Below are 21,011 nucleotides of genomic sequence, written 5' to 3' on the forward strand. Positions count from 1 at the left end.
GCAGCCTGCAAAGCAGGGTGCACTGTAATATTAAGTGTGACATGTAGAATTTTAATGTTAACATGTCCTTACAGTGACTAGCACCCAAACGCTATTTTCACTGTAGCAAGGCTGACTGGTTGGCTCATAAAGAAACACTGGGAAGCAAACAATATGCTACTTCTAGATTGGAACCAGCTATAAATATGATTAAACCGCTATTTTTAACATTTATTAAAAGCCCAACTCAAAGGTGAAGTAAGATTTGTAATACATATTGAGGAAAAGTTACTTTTAGAAACTTTCTTTTCCCTGCCTGAAGCACCTGGAGTCAACATTGAATTTGCTCTCTAGCAGTAGCCCTGTGAGAGCTTAGCCGAAACAAAATGGTGTGAAAACTGCCCCCAAAGCAGACACAATGGGCTATGTATGTGAATCTGTTTTTGTACCCCTGGCAAGAAGACCTGTGTGACTGTGTCCAGGAACATAATTTATGTAAACCTTATCTCCAAGGTCAAAAGAAATTGTCATATGACACGTGAACAGTCCCTTTCCTTTGTCCTGCCAGTAAGGCAGGCACCAAAATCAGTGGGGTGAGAGAAACCCCCGGAACATATTTGGATTGACCACAGAAGGGCTACTCATTACCCTGACTAAACAGCTGGGAGGGCACACAGGCTTTGTCCTAGGAGAGAAGTGTTTCTTCATATTGGATTTAGTGAGAGAGTGACAATGTGGGATTATTTGCATTAGGGCAAACAGGAATGGCTGCAACAGTGGGTATGGTTCCTAATGGGAACTTTTGACCAATAGCGAAGTAAGCACCAAGAATAATCTCCACCCACTAATAGCACCAGGCATTAAAGTGGCATCCCCAGGAAGCTTCATCAGAACTATTTAGGTAACAGTGGAAGAACAGAGCAGGGCCAAACTGTGAAGGGTTACAAAAAAACTTGTATCCAAAGCATGTGGATCAACCTTGGCCACCACAGAGCTGGCAGGAAATGTCCCTTATAATTCCACTCCTGAGGTCTCTGTATCAGTGGTGGGTCACTTATTTACCATCTTCCCCAGACATACACAAGCTGAGCAATCAAGCCAGGATGGGGAGCAGCATGGCTTGGTAGAAAAATCAAGGGCAGGATACATCTACCACGAGCCCTGAACTGACACAAGCAGTAAGTTGCCCTTCTAAAATGAATAGTGGTTCACCGTCAAGTTGTAAACTTTGTGGTAGGCTCCACACCCAGATATGGAAATGAGAGGGCCAAGGGCAAGGTGGAGAAGTGAGGCCATGCAGGGCTTTTGCTAGAGGGTGTCAGTAATAGCTCAGTCTATGCCCACTTGTAAATGGAGCACATATACAATCTTTCAGACACATTGTCTTGATGTTCAAGGGAGAGTATGCTCATTAATAAATCTACCATACACCAGCTATCTACAGCATCATTTTCGCACCTTCAAAATGGCTGCCAAGTTACATGATGAGATGTGCGTTTCTTCGTCACTATTGGGAAACACAGCAGTCATTTTGAAAGTATATAAAACTATATTTTTGATACTTTCAAGATGGCCACTGCATTTCAATGTGCAATACAACGATGCAATGCACATTGGAGCATGCAGCAGCCATCTTAAAAATATAGAAAACAATATATTCTTAACTTTTAGCAAGGCGAATGGGGCTTTGATAAAGCCAATTAATGTTCATGCTCAGCATTGGCAAAAAACGACTGGCTTTGCCAGTGATTGTTTTAGATTGTATCACAAGAGGCCATGCAATGCATTTCAGTAACTGGTGCACATGGGGAATAGTGTATACATGAATCCTTTTTTTTGCAAAGCAGAACATGAAATATACCTCTGTATGGGTTAACTGCACAGCTGTTCATTTCCCAACATTCAAAAGCACAGCCAATCAACAAAAGGGGGGCTTGGGGGAGGGCAGCCGACCCCTGGGAGGTCTCCTCCCCCGGGCGGTTTGGGAGATTTGGGTGGGGGTACTTCTTCTAGCAGATTCTATTTGGGCGTTTTTTGGGCTGGTTTTTAGTTGTATTGTGCGGCCCCCTATAAATGGGCGGGGCTCCCTTCTCCGGGCACCATTTTGGGCTTGGTGACCTGGTGGCCGGTTGAGCTTAGAATTTTTTGTCAGTATTTTGGTAGTTCGTTAATTTTCCTTGTAGCTATTCTAATTCGATATTATGGCTGGTGAAGATTATCGAGTGTTGGAGGCTATTCGCCTGCTTAGCGAGGCGGGGCGTTTGGACCTGGTTATTGGTGACCGGGGTCAGACCGAGCCCCGCGTCCCCAGCGGGAGGCCTCTGCGAGGGTGTCGGCTGTGGTGGCAGCGTGTTATTCTCCGAAACGCCGGAGGCAGGACGGGGTAAGTGAACGGGGTCGTTCCAGGACTCGGCGGGCGGGTTCTAGGGCCCGTCGAGGGAGTGATTCTGGTTCTTCGGATCCGTCTGTTTCTTTGGATGCCTCGTTTGTGGAAGTGGTTGGGGAAGGTGATTTTCCTTCTGTGTCGGGGGAGGTTTCTAATGTTGGTTTTCGTGAAAGGGCGGCCTCTGCTCCCGTTTTGCGAGGCCGTCGTGCTTCCAGGCAACGTGGTTGCACGCGTCGTTCAGCTTCGGCCTCCGCGGGGGCGGGTGCTGACGTCACCGAGGTAAGGGGAGCGGAGGCCATTTTGAATGTGGTTCCTGTGGCGCAGCAGCCGTTACGGGGTGCTGCGGGTCAGGACGTACAGGAGGTGGTCGCTCCCCTGAGCGTTATTCGCCACCATGTGGTTCAGGTCCCGGTAACGGTTGACAGTGGTTCGGTTGGTTTGTCCATCGCTCGGCCTTTGGTATCAGGTCCTGGGGGGGTCATGTCTGAGAGCTCTGGTGTGCTTGTGCGGTCCTTGGGGAGGGATCTGAGTAGTCCGTTATTGTTTTCTCCCACAGTGTCTATCAGAGGGGAGGCTGTGTCTGTTGGTAGCGGTTCTTTGGGGGAGGGGGAATGGGCTCAGATGGGTTTGGGGGAGGGTTCTGGGCGGACTGACGTTCCTTTCCTTGGAGGGGATTTGTATGGTGAGGGTGCCTCAGTGGGGAGTTGCCGCCCGTCGGAGGTGGTAGGAGGCCTTCCCCTCGGGGGGGACGGGAGTGGAGATGGTTTTGTTCAGCAACATGAGGTTGAAGGGGGTTCTTTCTATAGGTTGGCCGGGGATTTTCAGTGTCCTGGTATGAGAGTGGTTTCGGGGCCTGCATCTCGGGGTTCTTTTGGTGATACGAGGGTTCAGGATTTTGCTGCTCAGGGGCCTGCGTCGCAGATTATTCAGGCTATGTTGGATGTTAGTTCGGATGAAGAGGTTTGTCCTCCGTCTCCTCGGCTTTGCGATGCTTTAAAAAGAAAAGGAGCTGGTGGTTCTGGGAGTTTAGAGGTGACTGGTAGGGGTGGTGGATTTAGTGTTGGCGGTTTGTCTTCTGCTCATAGAGTTGGTTTTAGTAAGGGACCCGGCACACCAGTCCGGCCTTTTTCTTTACAGGTGGGAGCTCGACCTGAGGCAGCAGACTTGGCAGGGCGGCAGGCAGCCCAGGTACGCCGAGGAGAAGTGCGGGTGGAGCCTGGCGCGGCACGTCCCATACCATCGAGGGATCCCGCCGCGGCCATCGCACGCAGGTTTACTACGACCTCGATGGCCCCAACGAGGGATTTTGACATGGGCGGTGCATCCAGGTCCAGCGCGACCTTCCCAGCCTCGACGGTGGAATCCAACGTTGTACATGGGAGCGGGTTACGCACGACCTCTCTTGTGCCACGTGGTGGTTATAATGCTGGCTTATCTTTTACAGGAAATCAACAGGTCGTCAGTGGTACTGGCGGGGGGATGTATAGACGGGTTCAGTCGTCATCCCCGCCAAGGTCAAGCATGAGGGCTGGTAGGGCCCATGGTCGGTCGAAAACGGTGGAGTCGAGACAGACTTTGGTGGTTGTCACTGCCCCTCCTCAGTTAGATGAATCGCTGATTTTAGATTATGATGAGGACAGCCCTGAAGAGGGAGAGGTTCGTGAGATTGTGTCTGGGGGGGGGACATGTTAATGTTTCTCATAGTATGTTACAGGAACAGGTGGTTCGGAGTCGTGCGGAATCGTCAAGGCCACGAGTGCTCGGCCCCTCGGTGAGGGCTCCTCGGAGGGCGGACGACGGTGCACAGACAGAGTGGAGGACGGAAGCCAGTCAACCGCCTCTTTTACGCCCAGGTGAGACTGTGGTTCAGGCCGTGCGGCCAAATATGGTTTCTATTGGTGTTGGTGTAGATTTAATATCTACTGAAAAAGATGGTAAATTATACAAAGGACGTGTTGTCAGAGACCAAGGTGTGGGTACAAACGTGGATGAACTCAGTACAGGTGAAAAAGTGGATAGTGGCACGTCCACTGTTGGTTTGGGCACTACTAAAAATGTACTTCACAGTAAGGAATTAAAAATTAAAAAGTTGCCGTATATGGGTGTTACGAAGCCTTTGGGGGCTCATTTGATGCTCAGTACAAAGGAAAGGATATGGAACGGTGAGTATGTGGAACTGTTAAAATTGCTACACAGGGAGGTTCGTGCTAAAGAGGGTTCCAAGGAGGAGGAGTTTGAATTGGCTAAACGCCCTAAGGTACCTTTGACTATTGAAAATTGGACGGCGGCCTTTTTAATTTATGCCAGCGTCTACTGCGAAAAGTTCCCTGAGCGCTGCGTGTCATTATTTAAGTACATGGATGTTATCCGTAAGGCTCAGTTGACTAGGAATTATTACGCTTGGGCTCAATATGATGAGGAATTTAGGGCGCGTATGGCTTGGGATCCCGAGGCGAAATGGGGCGAGTTGGACACTGACCTTTGGCAGCACACTATGGGTTCGTCTGCCTCTGGTAAAACGATTTTTACAGCCAGTGGTCTTCCTTTAGTATATCGTCCCTTTCAGTCCCGTCCCACCCGGGGAGGGGTGGGGGCCAACTCTAACACCCAGTCGCCTACCGGCACGTGTTGGGATTTTAACAGCGGGACTTGTAACAGACAGTTCTGTAAATTTCGTCACGAATGTTCACAATGTGGTAGGAAGAACCATCCGTTTTCCCGTTGCTGGGGTCCTAGGACTTCCGGGGGTCCCCAGGTTTCCCAACAGAGTTCAGGAACTTACGTGGCACCACAGCAACCTCCAGCTCCCAGGGGAGGGAAGTCTTCATCCGGCGCTGGGCCCAAAGGCTCGTACACCGGTTAATGCTGATCGATTGGCTGCCGCTTTGCGGGATTACGAGCCCGCCGAGCTGCGGTCGGTTTTGTTATTGGGTTTCCAGGTTGGTTTTCGTATGGGGTATGAAGGACCACGTTTGAGACGTTGGTCCAAGAATTTGAGGTCGGCAAGCGAACACCCTGCCATTGTACAGTCAAAATTGGACAAGGAAGTGAGTGAGGGTAGGATGGCGGGCCCGTTTGATGATTGGCCTCTGGTGAACCTAATTGTATCCCCTATTGGTGTGGTCCCCAAGAAGAAGCCTGGTCAGTTCCGGCTCATTCAACATCTATCATGGCCTGAAGGTGAGTCGGTAAATGATTTCATTGACAACGAAGCTGCATCGGTATCTTATTCTTCAGTGGATGTAGCTATGCAACTGGTTGTCACGGCGGGCCCTGATGCTCTGATGGCAAAATGCGACATCAAATCCGCATTTCGACTCCTTCCAGTCCATCCTGAAGACTGGTGTCTTCTGGGCATCCATTTTCTTGGAAAATGGTACGTGGACAAGGCCTTGCCAATGGGTTGTTGTTCCATGTCTTGTGCGTTGTTTGAAACTTTCAGTACGTTTCTGCAATGGTGGTTTACTAAACAGAGTGGCCATGAATTAGTCACTCATTACTTGGACGATTTCTTCTTTGTGGGTACTGCCAATTCGTTGGTTTGCCAAGCTGCTCTCACATCGTTTCAATCATTGATGAGTTATTTAGGTGTACCATTGGCCCCTGAGAAGACCATGGGTCCTTGCGCGACCATGTCTTTTTTGGGGATCGAGCTTGACTCACATTTGATGCAAGCTCGTCTTCCATTGGACAAGAAACAGAAAATGCTTGAACTGGTTGGAATCATGTTGGGAAAAGAGAAAGTGTTTGTGAAAGAGATACAAGTTTTGCTAGGACACTTTAACTTTGCCTGCAGAGTGGTCAGGGCAGGTAGGACTTTCTGTAGGAGGTTGGGCAGAGCTTTGTCTGGTCATTCCCTTCCACATCATCGGGTGAGGCTGTCTGCGGGGGTGAAGGAGGACTTACGCATGTGGGTCTTCTTCTTACATTCCTTCAATGGTGTGCCTTTGTGTCGGGAGGTGGATTGGTGTTGGGATGTACAGATCTTCTCTGATGCTGCTGGAAGTGAGGGTTTTGGTCTTTACTGGCAAGGAAGGTGGTGTGCCCAACAGTGGCCGGTACAATGGAAGAATGGTGGCAGAAGTATTGCCTTTCTGGAACTCTTCCCTGTAGTTGTTGCTGTCACTCTGTGGGGTATGGATCTGGCCCACAAAAAGGTTCTTTTCCGGATCGATAATATGGCTGTGGTCCAGGTAATTAACAAACAGTCGGCCAGGGATCCCCAGATTTTGAAGCTCCTTCGAGTGTTTGTGTTGGGATGTCTGAAACATGATATCTGTTTTCGGGCCCTGCACGTTCCTGGCGTGGACAATGACATTGCGGATGCTTTGTCTCGTTCACAGTGGGAGAGATTCCGTGGGCTTGCTTTGGAGGCAAACGAGGAGCCGACTCCCATGCCGGACCACCTGTGGACGGTAGGCAACACCGGGTCCTTCACCTGGTTTTAGGTTCCTTGGCTCCTTCCACGAGAACAGCGTATGAGTTAGCCTGGACAGAGTTTTTGGAGTCGGGTGCGTGTTGGAGGGAGCAGGATTGGCAACGGTCTGAGGATGTGGTTCAGTTCATTTTGTGTATGATGGACAGGAATTTATCTAGAATTACTATTTCTGGCAAACTAGCGGGTATTTCTTTTATGGGTAAGCTTTTGTGGGGTTACTCTCCGTCGGCTGGGGAGTTGGGTAGGAGAATGTTGGAAGGGTGGTCTAGAGAGAGAGGTGCTGTTCGTACTTTGCGATCTCCTTTGTCGTGGCAGAAGCTGTTTCAGGTGATTTCTGTACTTCCGGCTGTGTGTTCTGATAGAGTGGAAGCGTGTTTGTTCGCCACGTTGATGGTGTGGATGTTTTTTGGAGCTTTTCGTGTGTCTGAATTGCTAGGCAACAAGTCCTCTCCTGGTCTTCTGTGGGGGGATGTTCACCTGTCGGTAAGGGGGGTCCACATTTGGCTATCCCACTCCAAAACAGATCAGAGGAGTATGGGAAAAGGTGTTTGGTTAGAAGCGGTATCCCCTCCGGAAACGTGCCCTTTACGATGGGCTCTTTGTTGGAAGAAAATGTCGGGTGGGTTATTGGACCTTCAGGTTTTTCGACATTTAAATGGTTCATGTGTGTCGAATTATCAACTGCGCATGGTACTGCGGAAAGCGCTGCGACATATTGGTTTAGATGGGTCATTATACGGTACTCACTCCTTCAGGATTGGGGCGGCCACGGAGGCCTTCCACAGGGGCTGGTCGAGGGAGGAGATCATGGGCCTGGGGCGCTGGACTTCTGATTGCTTTCGGTGCTATGTTCGAAATGAGGCTGCTGGAGCGCTGGCGTCTTCATCTGTTTTGCCTGTCTGATTCTGTTTTCTTTTTCAGGTTCTGTGGCTGGTCCTCGGGCTGCTTTCATTACGGTGTGGATCGTGGGCCATTCCTTCGTTAAGAGAGCTCAAGTGCAAGCTCGTCAAAGTTATTTTGGTTCATCCTTGGGTTTCAATGATCGTTTGTTCAATGTGGTGTGGAAGGGTAGAGGGGGTATGTTATGGAAGGAACTGATCCCTGCTTTGAATTCTTGGTTAGTAGGGGGGGTTTGCCCGGATGTGTTGGTTCTTCACTTAGGTGAAAATGACTTGGGTTCCGTAAAGGGGGTTGTTCTGCTTCGGGCGATCAAAAAGGACTTGGCCTTATTGCATAAACAGTGGTCGGGATGTCATGTTCTGTGGACAGAATTGGTGCCAAGGAGGGTTTGGAGGAATGCGGTGAAACCGAAGGCGGTGGATAAATCTCGGAGGAAAGTGAATCTGGAGGTTTCCCGTTTCTGCAGGGATTTGGGTTTCGGTCGTATCGTTCATAGTGACATCAAATATGATGCGGTGGAATTTTTCAGGGGGGACGGTGTTCATTTGTCCCGGATGGGTATGGACTTATATCTGCTGGAGCTGCGGGAGGTTTTGTCTCGCTGTCTGACTGTGCAACAGTTTGTCGGTGAATAAGTGGTCGTTTGTGTTGTAGGTTTTTGTCTTTCCTTCTCTTTTTGGGTCCCCCCCCCCCCTGTTTTTAGGTCTGTGTGGGGGGGCAGAAAGGTGGGGCTCTCTCCGAATCAGTCTTTCACCCCACGGCTTTCTGGATGGCGGTTTTGCTATGTGATTGTCAGTTTTGGGCCAGGTTTGGACCCGTTAGTTGTAATCGGATATTGTCGGGGGATGTTTCATACTGATTGAGGTGGGGTTCGGAGAATATGGGTCGGGGGATATGATCAGTTGGTTTATAATCGGTGATGTGATATTTTGTATTTGATAAGGTGATGTTATAATGTTATAATGTTATTGGGGCTTGTATGGTTTTTGTGTTGGGTATGTACGGGTGGTGGCGGGTGTGATGGAGGGTGTGGGGTGGGGGCGGGGTTTGGGGTTTGAAATAAAACGAACAAAATCTTGGTTGTGGTTTAGATTGTGAGGCGGTTGCCGAGTTTGTGTATTTGTAAATGTGCACCTGTTCCAATAAAGCGGCCTTTTTCACACTTCAATGGTTTTTGGGTCTGCTCACTCTCCCCCACCCCTCTCTCCCAAGGGGGGCTTGGGGGAGGGCAGCCGACCCCTGGGAGGTCTCCTCCCCCGGGCGGTTTGGGAGATTTGGGTGGGGTACTTCTTCTAGCAGATTCTATTTGGGCGTTTTTTGGGCTGGTTTTTAGTTGTATTGTGCGGCCCCCTATAAATGGGCGGGGCTCCCTTCTCCGGGCACCATTTTGGGCTTGGTGACCTGGTGGCCGGTTGAGCTTAGAATTTTTTGTCCCTCCCTCCCTCCCTCTTTTGGGGGTTGTTTCTTGTATTTCTTTCTCTTTTGGCTGCTGTTTGGGACATGTGTGCATGGAGTTTGGCGTTGTTCTTTTGTCGCTTGGGACAGGTGCGTGGCGGTTTTGCTATGTGATTGTCAGTTTTGGGCCAGGTTTGGACCCGTTAGTTGTAATCGGATATTTCATACTGATTGAGGTGGGGTTCGGAGAATATGGGTCGGGGGATATGATCAGTTGGTTTATAATCGGTGATGTGATATTTTGTATTTGATAAGGTGATGTTATAATGTTATAATGTTATTGGGGCTTGTATGGTTTTTGTGTTGGGTATGTACGGGTAGGGGCGGGTGTGATGGAGGGTGTGGGGGGGGGGCGGGGTTTGGGGTTTGAAATAAAACAAACAAAATCTTGGTTGTGGTTTAGATTGTGAGGCGGTTGCCGAGTTTGTGTATTTGTAAATGTGCACCTGTTCCAATAAAGCGGCCTTTTTCACACTTCAATGGTTTTTGGGTCTGCTCACTCTCCCCCACCCCTCTCTCCCAAAGTCTATAATTTCCTATACAGCATCTTAAACAGGCCTACCTTTATTGCTAGCAAGTTGACTGTAACACACAGTTTTCTCTTTTTTACTAAGTGATCTTTTTTAATTACAATGCAATACTATCTGGGTCCCTACTCTGTTTAATATTAGCTGCAGTACCTGCTCCCGTCAGTAGTCACCATGACCCGAACTGCCAGCAGGTTGTGATCTGTCATTTCTTCCTCAGGAATAATTTTGACAGATGCCCATTCGGAAGACGCCGACGAACCCCTGCTCTCATGGCGCTGAGATACATTTCTGAACTTTTTGGGCGAGGTTGCCTCATCCAGCGACTGGACAAATATGCCTAAAAAAGAAAGAAAATAAAACGTACTTTGTATCATAAAATGTCTCAGCCGCACTTTGCATTTCAGAGAGGGGTTTATTAAGAGTTTGGAGATACAAGACTTCTGCCAAAAATGGGAGAGAATCATCCATCCCTGCTGGCGAGTGGCGGCCGGCACAGGTGTTGGGGCAAGGTGTGAAGGGGGAGTCGGCAGACGACGTATTCGTTAAAATTAAATAAAAAATAAAATAAAACCACTTTCCTTGTACTTGCCTCATCGCCGAGTCAGCGAGCGCAAGGTGAGTGCTTTATTTATGTTTGTATTTCATTTGAAGTAGCCTGCCGTCTGTTGACTTTCCCCTCCACTCTGCCCCATCTCCCCGCCCTTACCTGTGCCGGCCTCTTCTGCTACTGACTTCCCTTTTGCTATTCCAAATGACGTTCAAGTAGTGTTCGCTTTCAGTCCTTACTGTGTTTAATGTATGTGTATAGTGAATCCGTATTTCATTTAATTACCAAACATTCGAAATAAAAGAATAATGCTACTGTATAAGTAGGTCACCCGCACAACCAACTTGTGCCAAACTTTGGGGCACTCTGAAGGGTTCATAAACTTTGGTGAAGATGGTTAAAAGGGGCACACTTGTATAGGGGCGGTTACAAACGCGAGGAGGCATGCCAAAAACATGCTTTTTCAGAAAGAAGAAAGCTGAAATCATTGAACAGAACATCAACATATGGACAAAGCCTACATAGAGTTTTTTTGTTGAGATGTGAAATTCTGACGAGAAGGTTGGGAGAAATTTCTCAAGCTGAAAGCCTTTGAGCAATCCCCAGATAATTGATCAGCTTATTTGCGAATTGCAGAAACACTGGCTCAGCACTATATTAAAATGCCGGACAAAGCATCTCATATATTGAACGATTCTTGCCTCTTTTCGGTCCCAGTACAGATGTTTTCCACACAGCATACCATACATCGGCACTAGTGGCGCTATTCACAATACGCAATGTACACGTGTAGACGTACTATTACTTGGCGGTAACTTTACACTTTATTGCGATTCCCCCTTGGTGGTATGTATGGAACACAACCACATGCTGTGCGCTGTTTGTACAGTAAACATACCAAACAAGGTAGAGAGATTGCGTGGCATGTGCCATTGTATCAATCATACATACACTGCATGGCTGTAAGCCACACGCATGCATAAAATACTGCCTACAGGGAGGGCTGCAAGTAATAATTGCTATTTCTGAGCAGCAGGCAAGATGCAGAAGCTCACATTACTAAAGTTACAATGATCCAGAAAGTGTCCAAGCAATAGCCACATTATGACATTGCGCAGGTAAGGTGGGACATAGAAAAGATGTAATAATCAGTGATCACCAGCAGAAGAATGTCCACCAAAGGTAAGCACTCGATGTTTTTAGTCTGTAGTGGACAACCCTCAGTCTATAAGCTGCACCAAGCTTGAGAAAGACCTTCGATGTCGAAAACGTATCGTTAGTAGGGAGAAGGGCCCTAAAATAATCCAGTCTGAAATCTGGTCTGACAGGTGGCCTCTTACTTCTGGGCGCCCAATACATGACCCCTTTGGAGACAGAACGGGCTGCAGTCAATCCACTGCAGACCACCAAGTAGAATGCAAATCACATTCCATGAGCTCTTCAGCCGCTTGTGTTCTTGTTGACCTCCGCTCGCAGATCACAGCATTATTAAGGAAACATTCTGCAGACCTCAATGGCCCATCTAACTGTAGGCTTATTTCAATCCTCTGCATTGAAGCAATATTTTTAACTGAAGTAAACAAGGCAACCACAAGAATATGTACTAACTTTTACATTACTACATTACTACAGGATGAAGACCATGACTTTAGACCTGGGGGCAAATGAGAAAAAAAGTGGCCAATAGGTGAGAGAGGATCTCCTCTGTGTCTTCCATGAAGGAAGTCTGGTAGAACAAATCCTCTGTGGTTCTTTTGGTGGCAAGGATGCTGCAAGACATTCCTTCTGGATGAGATTTAACAGGGAGTGCCTTACAAGTTATGAAATCCTTCCACACCAAAACCAGCTCATAAGTACTGGATCAAATAAATCCTTCACAGAAAAAGTAATATGCAGATTCCACATGCCTCCACACTAATAGATCATTTTCGTGTGAACCCTGGCCCAAATTATTGAGGACCAGCAATTATGGGGTGATGACACTCAAATATAAATCTGCCTGACAGGCTGTTCTGGGGATTTAGACAGTCAAGAAACATCACAGCCTATTTGATCCACATCAATGAGAATTGCGAGAACTACCTCAACCTAAATAAGTACTAGATGAGCAATTTAATGTTTTGAGGTGTGAAGAAAAATACAGCAACTTTTTATTCTCCATGTCCCAATGTGTTTCTTGCAGACTGGCAAGAAGAGCTAGGGTGCTAGTTATAATAACTTTAAAATCTCACATAAACCTTGCAGATCGTTAAAACAGCCAAGGGAAAGTAGCTTCAACTCAATGTGTGAGGCGGTAGATCGGGAACTACACTTCCCAGCACCCCTTGCGCCCAGGAAGGCGCGCATCCAGCATCCTGCCCCGCCCCCGGAGGTGCGCTTAAGGCCAGCGTGAGCCCCGGGGGAGCGGGGGACCTGATCCATTCACTGACCTGGGAGGTCACCTTTGGGGATTGTGGACAGTTGCAGCCAGAGCGCTGCTCCCCTGTTGTCACCGGACCTTGCTACCTGCCGCTTCCCGATCACCGCAGCGAGGCGGTAGATCGGGAACTACACTTCCCAGCACCCCTTGCGCCCAGGAAGGCGCGCATCCAGCATCCTGCCCCGCCCCCGGAGGTGCGCTTAAGGCCAGCGCGAGCCCCCGCGTCGCGGGACCGCGTCGCGGGACCGCGCGCGGGCTGAGCCCGGGCAAAGGGCGGGCCCTCTGTGGCCCTCGGAGGCACGAGGAGGCACGAGGAGGACGGGACGGGCCACCCCCCTGTCATTTCTATCAAAGAGGTACTGTGATTCCCCTTACCATTTCTATCGACCCACTTTGGCGATTCGCATCATACCATGTCTATCTGGGAGGAGCTCAATGCCCTGTGTGGAACTAAATATATCCCTGATTTTTTACCCACTACAAGCATAGCCACCAATCCAGACGATGTAAACGCCACCCTGCAGATGTCACCCCTTTGCTCTAATAAACCCCAATCTCCAGCCAAAGCACCACCGGGTGGGCTCAACACTAAGAGAAAGAACGATGATGCCATTGTCAACGGGAAGCCAGCCAAAACTCAAAAACTATGCTCCAGTCCCTCTCAGCCCCACTCCAACCTTAGCTCTGTGTCGGGGGATATGGAGCAGGGAAAAATGGAAAACCGCCCATCATCCCCTCAATCAACTTTATTGGCCCAGCTTGAGCATTTATTAACCTCTCTAATTTCACCACTGGTGGCAAAAATTAACGATCCGGGGGACAGGATATCTAGCATTGAACTTATAATCAAAACACACATTCCATCAAGAACCAAACCAGTATTATCAGACCCTCCTATTCCCCTCACTGTCCCGGAAAAACCCAAACTGAATTCCCGCAGGAATGTGCATTCTCAAACCATACCGTTTGTACAACCAAACCATATTGAGGCTAAACCTGAACCTGTTAGAATGCCACGAATTAATTTACCCCCTGAAGCCGCCCCTTATGTGACCGTTGTCTCTGGGATCCCACCACTAACTCACGGAAAACTTGAAACACGTCAAGATCTATTACATAAGGCTATGTTTTGGTTACAGACCAATAGACCCCTCCCACCTGACCTAGATGGGGGATCCTAAGCGTTAGGAGGGTGGGGTGGTTGGGCACTTTGCCAAAAGCCATCCCAGGGGACTTGGTGCTAAATAGATTCAAGCACAGGAAAATAGTCCCTTATTTACAATCCTGTAAGTATAAAGAGGGGGATGGCCCAATTCGTATCTGGGACTTACATGACTTTTATCCGAGCATTCCACCTACCCAATTACCAAGAACAGCAGTAAAGAACTACAATGTTTGGGGCGGGGGACTCCGCGCATCTAATTGCCCCTAGCTTACTAGCTGCCAACAGATTCGAACCTTCATAGACCACTGCTTGATGATTTTCCCTAGATCCCTACTCCACTAATTTGCACTTAATGTACGATTCTTCCTTATTTCTATATGTGCTTCTTTTGACAGAGAATTGTTCTATATTGATTAGCTGACTTGTTTTATTAATTTAATCATGCTTTTAACAATTGATATGTAATGAAATTTTGATGTATTTATCTATGCTTTACTGTTGCTTTTATGATTTTAAATCAAAAATCGAATAAAGCTAATCTGAACATCTGAACATGTTTTAAGAAGGGTAATCCCTGTCCTATTCTCTAATGGGCATTTGAAACTTTGCAGAACACCAGCACAGTCAAAACTTGATTGCTGTAATATCATCACCTGGGTGTGACCACTGAAAAGGACTGGAATGTGACAGGAGTAATGGACTAGTCTATGCCCAACCTGCAAGAAAGTCACTCTACTGAATCCTAGAAGCCCTGTGCACTTCAGAAAAGAGCCTCCTGGTGCAAAACACTGGGGCATGTCAATAACAGAACACATTGCTAGGCACTGGTTAGACAAAATTCAAGCAGACCAACGGTAGAGGTGAACAAATCAGGGTACAGGTACTACCAATTTTTGTCCCTCTGGTGCTTCAATAAGAACCTTACAGAAACAACTTACATTAAAACTTTGGAATGTTAAGTGCTTCATTGTAAACAGTGGAGTCCTCCGGGCTTCTAATGGCCAGTAGAAGTCCGGAGCATCAATATTCCAATGTTTAACAAAGGCCTCATGGAGCCCGAGGGGATTTCAACCTCCTAGGGCTCCGTGAGACCTTTGTTTTACAACTTAGAACATTCTGCCCTCTATGAGCAGAATGTTCTAATAACCTTAGAGCCCTTAGTAGTGGGCTCTACCGGGCAACAAGAGCTGCCTTCGGCTTGGGACTTTAACACTGGAGCGGGCCTTTAATGGCCGGGAGAGCCTGCCACGGCGGTCTCTAAAGCTACATTCAAATATGGCCTGAAATAGTTATGATAGGGAGGCTCTGTGCTTGTAGATAAACAGTGGTAATGCCCCTCTACTCCCAATCATTCAAACTAGTTGAGAAGGCTGAATCTCGCTAACTGCGAAGAGATATAACCCCCAGATTCATCAAAATCCTGTTTTGCGAGTCCTTAATAGCGAATTTTAAGGATTCGCTATTAAAGACTCGCAAAACGGGATGCATGTAGGAATCGCAATAATTTTAGCGATTTCTACAGCTTCCTCATTTGCGATTCGCTAATTGCTAATTGCAAATAATGAATGGCTTTCCCATTCATCCCTATGGGCCTCAAGGCCCATAGGAATGAATGGGGAGTCATTCCTTATTTGCAATTAGCAATTAGCGAATCACAAATAAGGAAGCAATTCCAAGGGTGTCCAAAGGACACCCTGTTACACCCCTGAAATGGTAATGTCCACTGGTGTTGCGCACACACATTTCCCAAGGACATGTGTGTGTAACATACAACTTAGAAAAATGCACTTTAGTGCATTTTTCTAAGTTTTTGCTATTTACCACGTAGTTAGACTTCACGGTAAATAGAGGTCCCAGATTGCGATGTTCACAATTTTAAAATGGTTCATGAATTGCATTTAAGGAATCTCAAATTGAGATTCCTTAAATGCAATGAATCGCAATTTAGCGATTTTTACATTTGCGATTTTTGCATTTGGGATGATGCATCCCAAATGCAAAAATAGCGCTCGCAAAGGGCCAGATTCTCAGAATCTGGCCCTTTGCGAGCTGATTCTGGTTTGATGAATCTGGCTGTTAGTGACCAGCAATCTCACATCATATGTTAAATGCATTTGCTTAGCACATTCCAACACCTGTATAGTCACGAATCACTTTCAGAATCCTAGCACCACCTATATTTTCATTAGAACAGGTTCTAAAAATGTTCTCCAAAGATCCCCTACAAATAAACAATCCAAAAGTGAACTTTTTTTTTAGAACATGTCTGTCTTAGCCCACACTTGCAACTACCCGAGCCCCAAATTCCCTCCAATAATTTGACTATCTCTGGCCAGATATAAAAGGGTTCATTCAAATTCTAAATTGTAAAATAACTTTTATGCCTTCTTTGCGTAACCCCCTCTAAAAGAGAAAAACCCAAGACAGCTACGATGGGAGGTAGAAATAGGGAGACCCCTTTAGCAGGAGAAATGAGACAATGTGTACTACTGCACCCAAACTGTATTTAACGTGGATAGCATACAAACCGTACCAAGATAGTGACATACTGGTCAGTCAAAAGACAGCTTGCTATCAGGTTTCTTCTCTCAAAAAATGCAGCCGCTTTGCTCAGATGCAGGCCAAGGCATCATGGGGGAGAACACTAGTATAGCATCGTGATAAAGTGCATCAATTTGAGATCCAAATGAAGTGGGTAGGCCAGTTGGGTTAGCACGTATATGATTGTCTTCTAAATGCGTTTGAGGTATGCAAGCTCCCAGAAGTGAATGCAAAGCACGCCATGGGTTCAGTGAAAAAGGCACAACCTTTCCGAAGAGTTCCCGAAGTCCAAGTCTTGAAACAGCTGCTTGCTTGTGACTTACCTCGACACGCGCTAAATATACACGTGTTGCGTCACAGGAGAGGGAATGGTATTTGTGAAAGGTCAAGGTACATAGCTCTGTAGGCTCCCTGTAGTTCCAAATATTTACAGTGATAGGTGAACGCTTCTTTACCGTTGGAGGCGCTATGCAGCCATTCTGCATGGTAATGTTTGTAAACCTCACTTTTATATTGTATTCAGTACTTAATTTGTAAAAGAATGAGTACCGGTGTCCAAAGCTTTTTAAACAAGGTGCAATTAAACGTCGGTGGGCAGAACACCAAGGCTGCATACCCTTAAAACCACCTGAATACTCTTTAATCCCCTGCCACACACTCCCTGCCCAGTCATCTCACTCTTGCAGGTTCCTGCTTTCTCCCTTTGTGACAGCTCTTCCTTCTTTCTCTTCATTTGTGTTTCCGTTTGTGTGTTTGTCCCTCTTTTGCTCTCAGTAAATGTCCGATGGGAAAAATAATCTACGCCAATATGGTTATATGTCACATTTAAAACATAAATATAGTATAGTGTTTTGTTGATATAAAATGCAATTGCAAAGTGAAACTAAAACAAATAGTTTTATGTAGTTCGATTAGTATCATAGCATGGAGGGTGCCCACGTGACAGTCTCTCTTAGCTGTTTAATGTCAATAAGTAGCCAGGGCCAAACTAGAGGACAAAATCAGCCCAGCAGACATGTTCCACTCAGCTCCACACTGCAGGAGGCTGTGATTAAAATGGAGTAAGACGGCTTGGTTGGGTCATGGCAGCCCACCCTGCTCTAAATGCAGTCCCCTACCCTGCAGCCCACTGGGGGAAGCCCAGAGTGACAGAATGGCCAGTTCGCCCTGGAAGTAGCGCCGTTGTATCTTCCCTCTTGGAAGATACAGGTCTTGCATATATTACCATTTACTACAGAAGAACCGAGATTCTAAAAGTGCCATGGGAACGAATACTCAACAGTAGTATATGTTGGTCTTTTTTTCAGCTCTAATCCCATTCATTTATTTTTGCCCATCGTCTCACTGTACACAGGTGTCATGTTCAGCCTTTGCTATGGCTTTATTCACAAGCATGTTAAGAACCCCTGCCAGGTTTCACTTGAGTTACAAATATCAGGTTACATCAGATTTAGAAAACGAAATTTTCGGACCCCCAGCTAAATAGATTGCTAGTTAGCATCAGAACTCAAAAAAGATAGCAATATTGCTCAAAGGACTACTGCTTGTGTTGCAGAGATTTGTATTTCCTCGGAGGCTGCTAGTTAGAAGGTGTGTAGGCCTACTAAACTTCTACCAATTTTGAGATCACTTAATTATAATTAATGTGGGTTAAAATGAATGCCTATGAATGAGGACTAGTCTGGATTATAACATTATGGAAGCACCACCCAAGGATTATTTTCAGCCTGAAGACTGATATTCACCCAGCATAGGAATCTGTGGAATTCTGAAATGATAGTTTAACCCCTTCACTGCGGCGCCTATTCCGCCGCAGTGCTAAGGGGGCGGGGCGGCCGCGCGGCGGCCGCATGCTGGTGACGGAACCGCTCCGTCACCAGCGTCGGTGGCGCTGTGCTTATGACGGAGCGGTTCCGTCATGGCCCGCCCCGCTCAATGGAACGCCCATCAGTGCAGGCGCGGAATTCGCGCCGCGCAGGCGCTCCGAGCGGGCCATGACGGAACCGTTCCGTCATCAGCACAGCGCCACTGCAGCTGATGACGGAGCGGTTCCGTCATCAGCAGGCAAGGGGTTAATATCCAAGACCCCAGCCAACATTGAAAGGCCTACCTTATGGTTTCTTTTTCTAAATAAATGTGCGGGCTTCTTTTGATAAGTACAAATTAGGCACTCCATAGGTACCAGAGGTGAGAGAGATATGGATCAAGGAACCAATCTCTTCCGTTGAAGTACCTATCTACCTCAGAGAGTTTAGCGGGTATAGATTCCAGGTGGGAAAGGGAGTGTTAACACTGGAAGACACGGACAGGGGAGGGGTTGTGACACACGCTAGACAGGAGTCCAAGAGGCTCTAACACATCCCAGACAGGAGGCTCTAACACTTCCCAGACAGGTGGCCAGGAGGCTCTAACAAATCTCAGACAAGTGGCCAAGAGGCTCTAACACATCCCAGACAGGAGGCTCCAACACATCCCAGACAGGAAGCTCTAACACATCCCAGACAGTTATCTAGGAGGCTCCAACACATACCAGGCAAGAGGCTCTAACACACCCGAGACAGGTGGCCAGGGGGCTCCAACACATCCCAGACAGGAGGCTCCAACACATCCCAGACAGGAAGCTCTAACACATCCCAGACAGTTACCTAGGAGGCTCCAACACATACCAGGCAAGAGGCTCTAACACATCCGAGACAGGTGGCCAGGGGGCTCTAACACATCCCAGACAAGTGGGCAAGAGGCTCTAACACATCCCAGACAGGAGGCTCCAGCACATCCCAGACAGGAGACTCCAACACATCCCAGACAGGAAGCTCTAACACATCCCCGACATTTATCTAGGAGGCTCCAACACATACCAGGCAAGAGGCTCTAACACATCCGAGACAGGTGGCCAGGAGGTTCTAACAAATCCCAGACAAGTGGCCAAGAGGCTGTAACACATCCCAGACAGGTATCTAGGAGGCTTTAACACATCCCAGGCAAGAGGCTCTAACACATGTGAGACAGGTGACCAGGGGGCTCTAACACATCCCAGAGAGGTAGCCAGGAGGCTCTAACACATCCCAGACAAGTGTCCAAGAGGCTCCAACACATCCCAGATAGGTATCCAGTGGGCTCTAACACATCCCAGACAGGTGGCCGGGAGGCTCTAACGCATCCCAGACATGGGGCTCTAACACATCACAGACATGTGGCCAGGAGGCTCCAGCACATCCCAGACATGGGACTCTAACACATCCCAGACAGGTAGCCAGGAGGCTCTAACACATACCAGACAAGCAGCCAGGAGCCTCTTACACATCCCAGACAAGTGGCCAGGAGGCTCTACACATACCAGACAGGTGGCCAGGAGCCTCTAACACATCCCAAAGAGGTGGCCAGGAGGCTCTTACACATCTCAGACATGTGGCCAGGAGGCTTAACACATTCGAGAGAGTTAGCCAGGAGCCTTTTACACATCCCAGAAAAGTGGCCAGGAGGCTCTACACATACCAGACAGGTGGCCAGGAGGCTCTAACACATCCCAAAGAGGTGGCCATACAGACAGTCCTCCAGCGTCCAGCGGATGCAACTGAAAATGATACAGAGAGCATATCACACCCGCAGTTGACTCCAGGCAACGGGCGTGATATAAATAAGGAAATACCGGAAATGTGAAAGAGAGAAGAACATTTCAAGCGCACCATCTGGGAATATGACTCAGTAGACGTTTTGGGAATATAAGAAACAAAAAGGCTATAAAAATAATAAATACAAATAAAAAACTATAATCTCCTTCCAGCTCTTAATAAAACCATAACACGTTTAAATATTTCAAAACGTTACTGTCTAGTGTATTTTCACAAGAGTCCCCCGGGAATTAAATGGTACGAGCTTAGTTCCACGCTTGCCTATGGCGCGAGCCTGCCACGGATCGTTTTCTGGCCTTTTATGGAATACGACTTTGTCTTGGTCTACGCACTGCTAATGATTCGTAGAAACGCAGTGACAAACTGTTGGCCGATTCATGTAAACAACCACGAGCAATTGCTTCTCAAACTCAAACAAACCTGGACGCTGCACAGATCTGAAATCGCGAATGGGAGCTACTCTTTCACTTCCATGAAAACAAATAGAGTATTACGGGCCAAACAGTGGCGGTGTTTTCTCTAATGTCAACAAGATGAACAGAGAAGCAACGTGGGAGGACGAACAACGGGCAAACGCGAGAACAGATGTTTGGTGTGTTTTAACACAATACACTTATTGCTCAATTAGACGCGTTGTAGAGTGACACATTTGGTGCACTTGCCAAACGTTTTTAAAAGTCAAATTTACAGTAAGAGGAATGCAACAGTTTAAAAAAAGTATTTTATAAGGGTCTAAAAACCTCTTGATGTTATTTTGTTATGACTATAGTTCTTCTATAACTCTATTCGTTATGTATTTGTTTCTTTGAAAAATAATAATATTGGTGTCATATGCATCTCTTCACACTGCTGTGTATACGAACTGTAAATTACAGACGTTACGACTGGCCAAGATGATAAGGCTCAACTGGCTGACCTCAAATTACTGGATTGCCGAGTGCGCCTTGGCGGGAGTCGAACTTGTGACTTTCTGATCACTGCGGATATTAGAGGTAAGCGAGCCATCCACGCTTTAGCCC

General features: G+C 47.4%; 1 protein-coding gene across 6 annotated transcripts in view; it reads right to left on the reverse strand.

Annotated features, from left to right (window-relative positions):
- The window catches only part of MICAL2 (microtubule associated monooxygenase, calponin and LIM domain containing 2), a 906,862-nt gene that overhangs the window by 373,041 nt on the left and 512,810 nt on the right, over positions 1–21,011 (reverse strand). For all 6 annotated transcript variants that reach the window (XM_086955940.1, XM_086955941.1, XM_086955938.1 and 3 more), the window contains one exon: positions 9,839–10,025. In XM_086955940.1, the coding sequence (XP_086812066.1) occupies positions 9,839–10,025 (187 nt within the window). The remainder of the gene's footprint in view (positions 1–9,838; positions 10,026–21,011) is intronic.

This window comes from Lissotriton vulgaris, chromosome 2_1, assembly GCF_964263255.1.
Source record: "Lissotriton vulgaris chromosome 2_1, aLisVul1.2, whole genome shotgun sequence".
Taxonomy (NCBI): domain Eukaryota; kingdom Metazoa; phylum Chordata; class Amphibia; order Caudata; family Salamandridae; genus Lissotriton; species Lissotriton vulgaris.